Source organism: Apodemus sylvaticus, chromosome 14 (assembly GCF_947179515.1).
Source record: "Apodemus sylvaticus chromosome 14, mApoSyl1.1, whole genome shotgun sequence".
Lineage (NCBI taxonomy): Eukaryota > Metazoa > Chordata > Mammalia > Rodentia > Muridae > Apodemus > Apodemus sylvaticus.
Genome location: NC_067485.1, coordinates 73,711,069 through 73,726,252, shown reverse-complemented (window position 1 = coordinate 73,726,252; position 15,184 = coordinate 73,711,069). Strand labels below are relative to the sequence as shown.

The window sequence follows — 15,184 nt, the reverse complement described above, 5'->3', positions numbered from 1 at the left end:
GGTAAGTCAGCGGCAGTGAACAGGCTAGCCCAGAAATGAGAACGTTGCCTAATTTTATAATTTACATGGAGTTGAAGCTTCAAACTTTGACACCAAGTTTTTACAACCTGCTCGTTTATAACTGGGGATGCTCTGGTATAGGAGCAAGACGAGGGCAGTCCACGTGGACTCGGGCACACACGTTTGCTCACATTCGTGTCCTTCTGCCTGCAGCATCCGTCATGTGGCAGAAGTGGCCCACATCCTCATTGTCTGTCCACACTAGCACATGGAGAACTCTGCATACACTGTCAGTTCATCTAGGGACGGCTATTTCCTCTTGTCTCACGTTGTGGTGATACCACTGAACGTTGTGTTTTCTCTGAAATGCATCACACACCCTTAGCAGGAAGTGGGGCGTGGCATTAACACAGCAGTAAACACAGAAGTGCGCTGCCATTGGCACCCCTGCAGTGACAGCTCACTGCTGCTTCCCACCGTGTCCCTGACACCCTGTCACAGCACAGCACTCCTCACAGGATAAAGAGGCCAGGAAAGTGACGCTCACCATCTCCTGTCCTGATCCCCTCAAGGAGAGGCTATCCCCCAATCTGATGTCTCCTAGCTCATCTGGAGTTAACTCCCGATCACATCCATGTATGCAGTACAACACCTTAAAACCCTGTTGGTGGTTTAGCCAGTGTTTTATTGAAAAATGTACCCAAACACACACAACCCACATATTAAATCATTTCCAAGAAAGAAGGAGAGGGCCCGGGTCCTGGAAAGGTTTGATGCAGCATTGTAGGGGATTAGTGGGAGGGGGTGATTGGGGAACTGGCCGAGGGAAGAGGACTTATGGGACTTAGGGGGAGGGGGGAACCCGCAAAAGGAAAATCATTTGGAATGTAAACAAAGAATATAGAAAAAGAAAAAAGAAAAATGTCTGAGTCAGTTCATCTGCTTGGCTGGTAGTTTAGGCTTATTCTAGGCTTATGAATTGATCCATGGTGTGAGTTGTTATATTTTCATCAGGAAGCACTTCAAAGGCTACATGCGAAAATCTTCGAAGCAAAAACCATAACTTACTTCTCCATGGGCCACTCAAAAGCATTTTCTACAGGTTAGTTCTTTGAGTCCTCAGAACGTAGACAGGCCCAATCCCTCAGACATCCCTAGGAAGCAAGTCCACTTCATACCTTGGTCTTCACATGTAAGAACGTAGTCACAGAGTCTCCGACATTTGCTTAAGATATGGAAATGGGATCCGATGGAGTTGACTTTATTCTGAGATGGTCTCGTTTGCAAGCCTATGAGCACCCTCATCTTTGTGTTCATCCCAAGGTCCCTGTCCCTGTGAGACAACAGGGAAGACCCTGCACTCAGGGACGTCAGCCCCAGCTTCTCATCAGGGTGCCTTTTGACTTGGGCCCAGGCCCAGATTTGGCTCGCCTGTCCCAGGTGGTACAGTTTTCTTCACCAAGCATCACCTTGTCCTTCAGAAGACGGCAAAGCCACAGCATCTCAGAGAGTTTGGGGGCTGCTAAGACAATAGCACCATAGAGCATATCTTTTCAGGGTCAACTTGACACAAGAAAACAGAACCTTGAATCATGTCTCCTCCTGGGAAAGGCAACATCCTCGTGCCTGCCAGTCCACAGACAGGATCGCTGGCTGTCAGTGTGGCTCTGGGTTCAGTTACATACCCTGTCTCAAGGGAAAGAGGAAGAGGGCAAAAGAATAAGACACTGAGCATCCTCTGGCCTCTGAACAGGTACACAGTCAGGTACTCACATACATGTATGCTCAGAAACCACACATATGCACCCCTACACACAAACTTATACCTGACACATACATACAAAAAAAAAGGACCTTTGCATATGCATAAAATAAAAGGTCTGGGTGCTAAGCATTGGATTCTAGTTTAATTGACAGTGTTTGGCTTGTCTATAAAATAACATTTCCAGTAGTTAGTGCTCAGTGTTTGGGAAGATAGGCATGGTAGGGTATTAAAACAAACCACAGGTTCTTTAAGGGTCTTCTAGTCAGGAGAGCCTATCGCCCACCCCTGAAGTCAAAGCTGCCCGACATCTTTGACTAGTTATATATGTGGCAGAAGTACATTGTCTGAGTTCCGTGCCCAGCCTTGAAAGGCCCAGCAGTGTCCTTCCCGCTCATCCTCTTCGAGAGCATCTGCCACGCTGACTAGCCCAAGACACTTCTGGGAGGATGAGGGACCTCATGGAGAGAGAAGCTGGGCTGTCCTAGCTTCCCCACTGTGCCAGCTCACATGCCATAGATCTGAGCTGTCCAACTGAGCACATTTCTAATTGATGGCAATTAATTGTGAGCAACAAATAAAAGGCTGGTATTTAAGTCTCAAGGTCGTTTGTTGTGTCATCAAAGATAAGTCAGATAGCAGGGAAGATGGGTAAAGCACAGTTGTGATCTTCATGGGACCCAAAGGAGACATGGAAGTTCACAAATCCTCAGGCTGCTAAATATATTAAGTCTCCCAAGAACAAAACTAATGCTGCAGACCCATAATGCCAGCTACCCAGAGGAGATCACAAGCTCAAGTCTTGAAGGATTCCTTAGGTTTCCTCTATACTTCTATCAAAGAAAAAGAAACCCAAACATACCACCCACCCAGTTTTTATCATGAGTGAGATTGCAGGAATGAGAAAATGAATTTGGTTGTGGGAAAGAAGTCTTAATGAACCAAGATGTTCAAGACACAGGGAACTTGAAGGATGGACAACTATAAAGATGGCCATTTGTGTATAGTCATAGATGGGTCAAGACATGGAAACAGAAGCAGCTAACTGAATTCCTCAAGATGGGCTCAGGGTGCTCTCAGCAATTAGAGTTCCAGGTATCCTGGGACTCCTACAGAGTCCTGCTGTGGGTCAGCATTAATGAAACTCAAAACAGAATGGCTTTGAAATGTCAGACTAAAACATACACACACACACACACACACACATACACACACACATATTCTTTGTTTTTCTTTTTCTTTCTGTGTAGCTCTGGATGTCCTGGAACTTGCTTTGTAGACTGGGTTGTCATGCCTGTCTCTGCCTCTACCTCTCTGCCTTTGCCTCCCCATGTGCTGGGATTAAAGGCATGTACCACCACTGCCCAGCTAAGAACTATTGATTTAACTCAGTGAAGATTCACAGCCATTTCTTAGGCACTTGGCCAGTTTAATCATAGTGATGCTTTTGTGGCTCTATCTGTGTAAGTAGGACTACGCAGTGGACTTGTTCATATCTTGCTATGTCAGTCAGCAAAGTACACAGGTCAGAGCCAGGAAAGCTTGTGACTTTAAAGGACATCCCAGTGACCTAACTTCACAAGGCTCTATGGCCTTCAAAAGAGTGCCACAATCTAGGTGTCTTAGCTAGGGTTTTCATCGGTGTGAAGAGACACCATGACCAAGGCAACTCTTATAAAGGACATTTAATTAGGATTGGCTTGCTGGTTTGGGGGTTTAGTCCATTATTATCACAGCAAGAAGCATGGCATCATGCAGGCAGACATGGTGCTGCAGGAGCTGAGAATCCTGCATCCTGTTCTGAAGGCAAACAGGAAAAGACTGGCTGCCTGGCAGCTGGAAGAAGCGTCTCAAAGCCCACTGCCACAGGGACACACTTCCTCCAAGGCCACACCCACTTCAACAAGGCCACACCCCCTAATAGTGCCATTCCCAGGACCTAGCATATTCAAACCACCACACTAGGCACCAAGGATTCAAAGTATAAGCCTACAGGAGACATTTCAAATATTATAATAACAATCAATTATTATAATAAAATTATAATAATCATATTTTGCTGAGTAATTACAATTACAAGTTAAATTCTTTTCTTTCTTCACTCCCAAGTTTAATTCTAATTACAGTGCATTTTCTACTCTGCATGTTAAACATTTTGAGGCAAGTAATAACTGTTGTGTTTTGTGTGTTTGTTTCTTTGGCGATTTGATTGGTCTGAGGGTTTTGAAATGAGTCTTACTAAATACCCTAGGTTGTTCTCAAACTTATGTCCTCCTTCCTCAACCTCTTGAGTCCTGGGAATATAGACAAGTACAATACGACATGTCTTTTTAGGTAACTGGCTTTTGTTCTATTTGGTTCTGTTTCTTATTTTTGTCTCACCCTTCCTAAGCACTGAGAATCTAAAGTATAGTAATGAAATACTGTCCACACTAAGCGCTAGGGAGTTGCCTCCATCAATGAAGTGTTCATTATGCTAGTAAGAGGACCTGAGTTCAGAGCCCAAGCACCTGGTAATAAAGCCCGATGTGTTTGTAATTCCGTGCAGAGGAGACGGAGATGCAGGGAGTAAGATCTCTGGGGCTTGCTTGACCAGCTGGTCTAGCAAAACTGGTGATCTCGGGGTTCAGTGAAGAGATCCTGTCTCCAAATATAGGGTAGAGAACAACTGAAGAAGACAACCAACCAACACCAACTTATTGCCGAGAGAGAGAGAGAGAGAGAGAGAGAGAGAGAGAGAGAGAGAGAGAGAGAGAGAGAGAGAGAAATTGAGAGAGAGAGAGTCATTGAGCTCACGAGAACATCTATCTTCTGCCTGTAACAAACGCTGGGAAGTTTCCTTTTGTATCTATTTCCTTTCCAACTCCTGGTCATTCCATTTGAACGCCATCTATCTTTACAGGTGAAAGAAATACATGAGCAAAACACCAGAATTCTCAGTTCCTGTGGCCTAGTTCACATACACCGACAGTTATGCCTAGCTCTGGATAGCATCAAATCTATAAGCCAAAGACAAATTTGATCACACCTAACAGTGAAAGCACTGAGCTTGGGAGAGGGAGGATTCTTCACAGATTTCGAGTGTATGTAATGGTAGTATACATTATCAGCAGCGATAGCAAAAGCATGGAAGATTGCCCGGGTGTACGGCTATCCATCATGATAAGCGCTAAAACAAGGTGATTGTATCAGAGGGCTGTAAGTACTATATGAGAGATAGATGTAGGGTTTTATGGGGACATGCTAGACACAGGTCACATAATTCAGCCAAGATATGCCCCTAAAAGACAGTTTATCCTCTCTGCCTGCCCCATTTGATACAAATCAATAAAGAGGAGAGAGACTATTAGAAAATGTATCAAAGTTTTACTGTTGATAACCAGCATTTATGGTGAGTTTACTGGGTGCCATTCCCATTCTAAGCATCTTTCCTCTGTTTGCCCATTTAATCCCCACAGCGCTTTGAGAGTGCTAATGGTTATAGCAGTGCTCTCAAATGAGCAGACAGGCTAAGAGAGGCTAAACAACTCCCGCCGCTGAGCTCAGGAGAACATGCATCTTCTGCCTGTGACAAGGGCTGGGAAACATGCACACGGGTGCACTTCCTCTGCAGCTGTCTGTGGCTCCTTTGGAAAGTCAGATGTCTTTGCAGGTAAAAGAAATGCACAGGAAGAAACAGTGTGCAATCTTACCTTCGAGAAGTTCCTCCTCTGGCAAGAATGCATTGTATACCTATTACCGAGGAGATGGGGAATTGGCTATGGAAGCGTATAGATGGTTCAGTCTTTGACCTTGCTCTCCCAATTCAGTCCTGGTAGGAAAGACATTCAGGAACATGGACACACACACACATAGAGTTATATTATATAATGTATACATTATATGTAATATATTACATATAACATGTATATAATATATAATTACATATAATATATCTAATGCACTATATGTATATAGTGGGAGGATGGGGTGGAGATGACTGTAGCGGAGTATCTCCAGAACCCCTCCCTCAGGGACAAGACCAATATAGCTTCAGTTTGCACTCACACAGAAAGACTTGGTAAGTTCTTGGACATGAGAGCATTGACATTGTCAGTGAGCCTCTCCGCTGAGTTTGTGATGCATCCCAAGGATTAAGCAAAAGACACTGCAAGCGCATTTCTACTGAATCCCCATGTGTGGTGGCTTTGATGCGGAAATCTAGGCATGGAAAAAATATAGCCTTGAGATTTACATGAGGTTTGAGCAGCTCAAGAAGATAGAGAAGGAAGGAACGCCCAGTCACTGGATACCAGATGAAGTAGCCGCAACTCAAGGAAAATGATGGCCCAGCAGTGTCCCCAGGAGACCAAGGGACCCAGAAGGGATCTGTAAATGAGGTGATGATGAAGGAAGAAACTAGAAACTGAGTGAAACTTCAAGGATGGGGAAGGTGCAGAAATGCAAGAGGGAATAAAATAGGAAGATATTCCAGGGACACGGGAGAGCTTAAGTCTAGAGCTTCAAAACACTGCAGCTCTGCAGAATGCTAAGATGATTTGGGCTGCCGTGTGGAGGTGTCAGGGAATAAGTGACCAGGATTGGCTGGGGATGGGGATGTAACCTGCTACATACAGTATGCAAGGAAAGGGTGATTAGAATTAAGCAATGAAGAAGGGTAAGGAGGCAGGGCAGGGATCATGGAAACAGGTTGTGAGGCAAGAACAAAGGGGCATGGTCAGAGCAGGGGGCCAGGCTGAGTGTCATGGCGTCATGGCATTAGTCATTGAGACTGGAGAGTAAAGGAAGGGATGAGATGATCAGAGGGCACTGGGCAGGACTCTAATCCCAGCGTTTGGAGACTGAGGCAGGAGGGTCTCTGGGTTCTAGGTTAGCCTGGAACATAGTGAGGTCCAAGTCAGCTAGGGTTATATATAAGGCCCTATCTTTATTTTTTATAGATTCATTTATTTATTTACTTACTTGTTTTATGTATATGAGTACACTGCAGCTGTACTAATGGTTGTGAGCTGGGAATTTGAATTCAGGACCTCTGCTTGCTCAGGTCAGCCCTGTTCTCTCTGGTCGACTCTGCTCTCTCTGGCTTAAAGATTTGTTTATTATTATATCTAAGTATACTGTAGCTATCTTTCAGATGCACCAAAAGAGGGTGTCAGATCTCGTTCCAGATGGATGTGAGCCACCATGTAGTTGCTGGGATTTGAACACAGGACCTTTGGAAAAGCAGTCAGTGTTCTTAACCGCTGAGCCATCTCTCCAGGCCCAGGCCTCATCTTTAAAACAAAAAACAAACAAACCTTTTAATTAAGAAAAGGGGAGGAAGCTGATTTGAACGGAAAGATGGCACGTTCCCAGTGGTGCTTGGTGTATACAATGGGATTGTGAATGGAAATAGGAAAGAGAGCTGTGGGTGTGTGTGATTTTATTGCTCAGCTAATTATATGGAAGGATTTGATCCCTTCCCTGTTAGAAAGAGCTTGGCCTATCAGTCATCTTCCATACACATGTGTTGTGACTTGCAAGATGTTTGTGGATGGTGAGAGAAGAGGAAATGGATTGACACTTCAGCTCACGGAAGAGAACTTCGCAAGCTCAGTCCTTAGGCATCCTTACCACACATGCATTTGTTTGTATACAGCAAGTTCTGCTCTATATTTTAATAGCCAGGAAATTCCCCTTCGTCCCCCGTGAGCTCTGAGCCCCAAGAGCAGGTCACAGAACTTGCCTATGTTAACTTCATCCTCCAGGGTTTATCCCAGAGCTTCGGTATTTTTGACATGTGCCCACATGATGCCTATTCCATATTCCAGATATTTTATCATGTCCCTGTGACCAGACTGTTGGAGAGGGAGACCCTGACTAGGCTGGAAAACAGACATTAGCATTAAGTAAATTGTCAGCGTGCTCTGGGTGACAATGTAGAATAAATAAACCTGGGGAAGTCACAGATCTCCATCACCTTTGAAAATAAGAAATCTCTGCTGCCTACGCAAGACCTATGTAACACAAACCCTGGCAAACCAAGAGACTTCTATTTTCTGAGGTGGATTCAGCCTGAGCTGCTACTGCTGCCCAGTTAGGAGCCCAGCCTGGAAATGACGCACAATAAGTCACCAAAGGTCAGGGTGGTAGCAGCTTGGGCTCTGTGAGTCCACAATCCCTCCAGAGTCAAGTCAAGATGGCTTTCTTACCGTTGCTAGTATCCTATGGACTAGAACACACGAGAATATTGCTGCTATGGAACACTGGATGACAATTTTCCAACCTACGAGAACTTAAGAAGTTGGCCAAAAAGAAACGTTAGAGCTGAGTAGACGGACTCAGTGGATGAAGCATTTGTCTCCCAAGCACAAAGACCAGGGCTCAAATGACCAGCGCCTACATAAAAGCTAGGCAAATGTGACAATAGCCTGAAATACTAACGCTCGAGAAGCAGAGATAGGGGCCCTGGGACAAGCCAGCTAGCTAGAGTTGCAGGAATTCATAAGCTCTGCGTTGAGCCAAGAAACCTCCCTTAAATAAAATGGAGAGAAATCAAGAAAGATACTTTATGTAAACTCCAGGCCTCTACATAGGCATGTACCCACAAGGACATGCACCCACACACCTGATCATACATGTTCATCACACATACATACGTGCACGCAAGAAGATAAGTATAAAGAAAGGCATTTAGATGAGACGAATGGCAGAGACGGAGCAGGTGCAGACTCAGACTAAGGGTGCTGGAGAGCTGCGTCAGTGGAAAGGAGCGCACGCTTCTCTTCACGGAGCAGAGGTGGCTTCCCAGCACTCACTCTGAATGGCTCCCAGCTGCCTGTCTCTCCAGCCCCAGGGTGTTTAACTGGGCTTCTGGCTTCCTTGGTTATGTGCATGCATTCCCACATATACACAGGCACACACGCATAAATAAAAACTAACAGAAAGCTTACAAAAGAAATCACACCTCGTCTTGAAAGCTAGAGCAAACACTGTGATGATTTCCATCTAAAGCTCCAAGAAAAGATATCAGGAATGCAGGCATTTATGAAGTCCTTTGCCTTGAAGCTGAGACACAATCATACTGTGGTCACCAGCTTCGAGGTCTTTAAGTGACTCATAGCATGTAGTAGCTTAATTACTTGTATCTGTTGAGTATGTCTGTCACTAACAAGAACAAACCATATTGAAAATATCCAAAATAAATACGGATCAGCTGCTCGATGCTGGGAGCCAATTCCATGACACACATAAATAGACTATGGAAGAATGTTGTGGTGTCATATTTAACTGGTGTGACTAAAATAGACTCCGTTTTTATAAACTCCTTTTCTGCCTACTGTGCTTTGGGCTCCTACTTGAAGAAACAGAACCTTGAAAAAAACATTTGCTTTGCTATGCAGCTATCAAACATGACTGTTATACTGAGTTGAGTTAACCCTTAGCTCTCACAATGGAGGTGAGCCATGGACTTTCCAAAGACCTCGTCCTCTGCGAGCTAGTCCCCAGTTAAGGGAGAGTCCAACAACAGGCTTCACAGAGAAGGAAGTGAACGCAGTTGTTCAGACGGATAGCAAGCCCACTGCAAGCTCTGGCTGTCTGAGATAAAACACTGAGCAGAGGTGGAACGCTAAAAATAATGTGTCTTAGAGCCCCATACATACAGTGTTTGTCTTTTGTCATTTTTCTAGGGAACAACCATGTCACCGTTTCTTCGAATTGGTTTATCCAACTTTGACTGTGGGACCTGCCAAGCCTGTCAGGGAGAGGCCGTGAACCCCTACTGCGCTGTGCTTGTCAAAGAGTATGTGGAATCAGGTAAATCAACTGGGTCATTGTGCAGGAGGAAAGAAGAGGCTTATTTGGCTAGGCCAAATAAGCATGTGGGAGATGATACCTTCCAGGATGTCTGGAAGGTGGAACTGAATTTCACAGTTTAGGACGCAGGTGACCAACAAAGGCCAAATTCATTCTTTTTTTTTTTTTTATTGAAAGGGGAAGTAAAGGGAAGTAAAAACACTTTATGATAAAATTAAAGATTTACGTGAAAAATATTTCAGATAAACACGTTAATATTGACAATTTTCATGGAAAATTAAGGAGTAAAGTGATAGACATGTAAAACATTGCTAAATTAATTGAAATATGGGATAGAAACATTTTATGATAGAATTGAAGATTTACGTGGAAAATATTTCTGATAAAATTGTAGAAAAATTTAAATAACTCCCTTAAAGAAATACAGGAGAACATCGGTCAACAAATTCATTCTTAAGGACCCAGGCTTAGTGATGGTTCCTCACATAAACAAAGATAAAGAGAATATTTAGTTGGGGATATTAGGTAAGGGATAGAAATCTACTAAGAATGATTATATTATATATTACCTATACTAATAGCTCACTGTTCTCAATGACTATAGGTAAATTAAACCTTTCTAATCCTAGATCTTGGGATCAACTCTAAAGTCTATAGTATATAGCTTATATAGACTATATACTATTATAGACTATAGACTATGTATACCTATATACCTACATAGACTATGTATGTATAGTTATATAGACTCTAACTAAATGACTATAGGTAAATTAACCTAATTTACTTGTCTAATCCTAGATCTTGGGATCAACTCTTAATGGTATGTCTGTTGTATCATTGCCTCAGCTGAAGAAGTTAGGAAGAATCCTTAGTCAACTAGTATTCTGCATCAACAAAAGACCATTTCTGTTTTATTAATGGTAACTATATCCAGGTAATTAAGCAGAAGGACAAAACCTGGGTCATATACCCAAGACTGATTTTGTTTGTTTAGATAATTTTGTCAAAACAATCCCATCACCAGGCGGTGGTGGCACATGCCTTTAATCCCAGCACTTGGGAGGCAGAGGCAGGTGGATTTCTGAGTTAGAGGCCAGCCTGATCTACAGAGTGAGTTCCAGGACATCCTGAGCTACACAGAGAAACCCTGTCTCGAAAAAGAAAAAAAAATCCCATTGGGCAGAGACTCCATTGATGATTAAGCCTTCTGGCTCCTTCTTGAACCACACCCCTGCTTTTTAATATTCTTAAGTCTCATCACCCAAGACCTTCCCAGCCTCAGTCAATCCTATATCCCTGCATGTAGACGGTAACTGTATCTCAATCCATTTACGCACACACATAAAAAGTGCATTTGGAGAACCACTGGGTGGTCTTGGAGCACAGAGAACGTGTCCATAAAGAGGGATATCCCTAAAGAGGTTCTAGTCTCACAGAGGAAGACAGGCAACAAGCAAAGTTAGAGGACGTGACTAGCAGTGAGGGCTGAGGAGATAAATCAAGGCGAGAAAGGGACTAGAGAAGGGAACATTATTCTCAGTGGAGTGCCCTTAGAAGGGTCTCTGTCAGGGGTTGGGCACGTTTGTGGAAACAAGAGGAAACTGAGGCTTGCATTGAGAGCCTCTAGCCAGATGCTGGTAATCCTGACCTCTGGGGTCACCTATCACACTGACCTCCCCACGCCCATCATGTTCACTTCATCTCTGTAGCTGCTCCAAGGGCATCACAGCTTAGGAAGCTGGAGGCTCTTGATTTCTCTTCCTTCTAGAGTTCTCCACTGGCTTAAAAGCGAAAACAATCCCACCTAAACCCTTTCAAATGTCACAGACAACTTTGAAGTGTAAAACAGCGAGTTCTTTCAAAGCTGCGTTTGATTTAATGGGTCTCACAGATCTAGTCTTCTTTCCAACCTCGGGTCTCCCTGATATTTGCCTCCTACCAATCTTCTTTTCTTCTCTTTTTTCTTTTCTTTTTCCTCTTCTTTGGTCCTTGCTTTTGAAATTGATCTCAGCCATTTGGATCAAGAGACCCAGTAAGATAAAGAACTGTTTTTGCCATAGATTGGTCAGTAGACTTTGGATGTTTACTTTTTATTTTTATTCAGGTTACATTCTGAAAAGAAATCACTCTAGACAATGCCTGGTTCAAAGATTTCTTCTGTAGAACTTAAACGGGTTGCCATATTTAGGGCGTGAGGTTGCATTTTCCATGATGAGTCTGGGGAAAAGGACAAACAGGAAACAGCTGTTAGTTACCCTGGGAGCCTTTGAAAACAGCAGGCCTCATTGAACACAGATATCATTGAACCAGATATGCTGGTTCATTTTAACCATCACTTTGACACAGTCTAGAAACACCCACAAAGAAAGTTGTAATGAATTATCTAGATCCCTTTGGCCTGTGGGAATGTCTTTGGGGGATTATCCTGACTGTTAATTGATGTAAGAAGATGCAGTCCACTTGGGTGGCACCATTCCCTAGGTAGGGTTCATGAGCAATGTAAGAGAAGAAAAACTAGTCAAAAGCAGGCAGTCAAGCAAGAAGACCGCATGGATGTATTGCCTTGACTGTGCTCTTGATTGTGGTTGTACTATAGCTGCTTGAGTTCCTGGCTTGACTCTCTCCCTCACCCTGACGTAGACTGTGACCTGGGATTTCCACCCAGATAAATGCTTTCTCCCCCCTCCTCCCCTTGACATTTTGTCAGGGTATTTTTATCAAGCAACAAAGATGAAACTAGAGCAAGATTCTGAGTTCTGGTCTACTTTGTAGGTAATTCTTAACCTAGTGACTGAAAATGTACAGTAAGGAGCTAGCCTCCTGGATGCCTGCCCTTCTCTGAGCACGGTTGTAATGAAGAGGAACAATTTGACAGGGGAGCTAAGAGACCATGATCAACAATAATTTTCAAGGAACCCAATCTATTATTCATATTTTAGCTTAACCATAAAAATCTCCCCTTCCTTTTATGGGGGCTCATGAGCTCCCAACCCCAAACTGAGAAACTATTAACAGTTAGTGGTTTCTGAGGGAGAGTGAGTCAGTTCTCTATAAATGTGTAGCCCTGGGTAGTTTGCCGGGTTCCAGTGGATGTTCCTGTATCAATGAATAACTGGAGAATACAAATTGGGCTTGCTAGAATATTTACAAAAAAAGAAAGAGGGAGAAAACCAGGACTTGAATTTGGGAGTAAGCAGGGTGTGGAGCGGGGAACAGCGGTGGGTCTGGCAGGAACTATGAAGAGAAACAAGAATGCAAAGTCTCATGATGCATCGTAAGCATGCATGAGCTTCTCAAAGAATTAGTGAAAAATTAGGTTAATTTTTTTAAAAATTGCCTCCTTCTTATTCAATTTTTAACAGTGCCATTGTTTATACCTCTGTTGGCCAAGTTTCCCTAAAGTATAAAATTTCGACTTCTTCAGCTTTCTCTATCCTCAATATAAATATGAGCTACTGCTGGATGCCCATTGCATTTAGCTTCCTGTGTTATAAAAGAGCGACCAAGGGACAACTTCTCATTCCTACTTCAGGCAAATTTTTCTTTTCCCCTACCAATGCCTCTGAATTGCTAACTATGATATTTAATGGGCTTAGTATTATAAGATACTGCTCAGGTTTTCTGCTAGTGAAATGATATATTCCAGAGAAAATCCAGCACGAGTAGAAGACTTGACAAATGACTTAATTCAGTTTGGAGAGTCTTTTCCCTGCCAGATGGCTGCTAGGTGATTCTTGTAAAGAGACCAGCCTCGTCACAGCTCCTGCCCCAGTGACTAGGACCCCCATTTTCCCGCCTACTTGATGTGCAAGTCTGCTGTTAACCTCACTGCTTCCTCTGCATCACCCGCCAGCTCCTGCTTAGGATGCATCAGGAGTGTAAAAAATATCTTCTTCCAAGATCAGAAAAGGAAGCTGTGTGTAGAGACTCATGCCTGCATTCACCACACTTGAGAGACTGAGCTGGGAAGGCAGAAAGCTCAAGGCTTGCATGGGCTACATGTGATAGACCCACCTGGACTATCTAGTAACACCCTGAGAGAGAGAGAGAGAGAGAGAGGGAGAGAGAGGGAGAAAGAGAAAGGGAGGAGGGGGAGGGAGAGAGACAGACAGACAGAGAGAGAGAGAGAGAGAGAGAGAGAGAGAGAGAGAGAGAGAGAGAGAGAGACTGAGAGAGACTCATTGTCTTAAAGGCCTATTGTCCTATTGTCTCTGTGTTTGGGGCAAATTAAAAAAATTAAACACGAAAGGATCAACCGGGCATGGTGGTATATGCCTTTAATACTAGCACTCAGGTAGATCTCTGTGAGATCAAACAAGGCTTGGTCTACAAAGTGAGTCCAGGATACCCAGGGCTACACAGAGAAACCCTGTCTTGAAAAAAAACATAAATAAATAAATAAATAAATAAATAAATAAATAAATAAATAATCATTCCTTGTAAATGTAACATGCCCCGTGGCTTTCACATGAATACAGTAGTTTTATGGGGACTTATTTACCTGATTGCCAGTGGAATTGGTCAGTCATATGACCAAGCTATTGTAGGCTAACAAAAGAAGTGTTTTAAAAGTTTGGATTGGGGGGAGGGCGTTGGTATGTCAAGGGGCCATGTATGAGAGCAGTTGCTTCTTATATTTTTGTTGCTGGAGATTTTCTGAGGCATTGTCCTGCTGCATAGCACAGATGGACTGTGCAAACCCTCCAGCCTCCTACACCAACCTCCTGTGTGCTGTTACCAATGCAATTGGTGTCCACCACCATGCTCATGCATAACCATGCCCAGCCATAACCAACGCCCAGTCACAAAAGGATTTTTAAAAGTTATTTCCTCAGATGCTCACTCTCAGAGTGAAGCAAAATAATGTTGAATTGGAAAGGAACATTTCTCAGATTGTTGTTGCTTAAACTATATTACATCTATAAGACACAGTGTTACCTTGCATCTAACCACGGATCTGTCTCATCTACCCTAGACTGTCTCAGAGTTATTTCTGCCTTTGCCTCAGAACTACGTAGAAGAGAGCAGTGGGAACGGCTGCCACTATTAAATGGAATTGCTTTCCAGAGCTTACAGAAGATCAACAAGACACTATTTTTCTCTTCCTAGAAAATGGCCAGATGTACATCCAGAAAAAGCCGACCATGTACCCACCTTGGGACAGCACCTTTGATGCCCACATCAACAAGGGAAGGGTGATGCAGATCATCGTGAAGGGCAAAAATGTAGACCTCATATCAGAAACAACCGTGGAGCTCTACTCCCTGGCCGAGAGATGCCGCAAGAACAATGGGCGGACAGAAATCTGGGTAAATATCAGAGCTGGGAACTGTAGGAAGTACATGTACCCAAACCTTGAACATCCGGTCCTCCTCCCTCCACCTCCCAAGCTCTGGGATTTCAGGTGTGTGCTACCACACACAGCTAGTGTGCACTGTGATGCTAGCTGTTGAATAGCTTGAAATGTTCCTGCTCCCCTTAAGGCATGAGGACACAGTAAGCATGAGTAAGCAGACTCCCTACGACATACTCGTTGGTGATTTCATAATGCCAGTGGCTACTCATGAACTGCAGAATGTATTGAAAATGTCAAATCTCAAAGATGCCTATGTATCATGGCGA

At 43.6% G+C, this 15,184-nt stretch overlaps 1 protein-coding gene across 4 annotated transcripts in view; it reads left to right on the top strand.

Moving 5' to 3' along the window:
* Window positions 1–15,184, top strand: part of Prkcq (protein kinase C theta) — a 139,362-nt gene that overhangs the window by 49,596 nt on the left and 74,582 nt on the right. For 2 of the 4 annotated variants that reach the window (XM_052156226.1, XM_052156225.1), the window contains 2 exons: window positions 9,433–9,559; window positions 14,672–14,871. In XM_052156226.1, coding sequence (XP_052012186.1) covers window positions 9,442–9,559; window positions 14,672–14,871 — 318 coding nt within the window. In that variant the 5' untranslated portion in view covers window positions 9,433–9,441. Of the gene's footprint in view, window positions 1–5,322; window positions 5,415–9,432; window positions 9,560–10,471; window positions 10,497–14,671; window positions 14,872–15,184 lie in introns of those variants that run through there. The other 2 variants (XM_052156224.1, XM_052156227.1) reach the window with 2 other exon arrangements.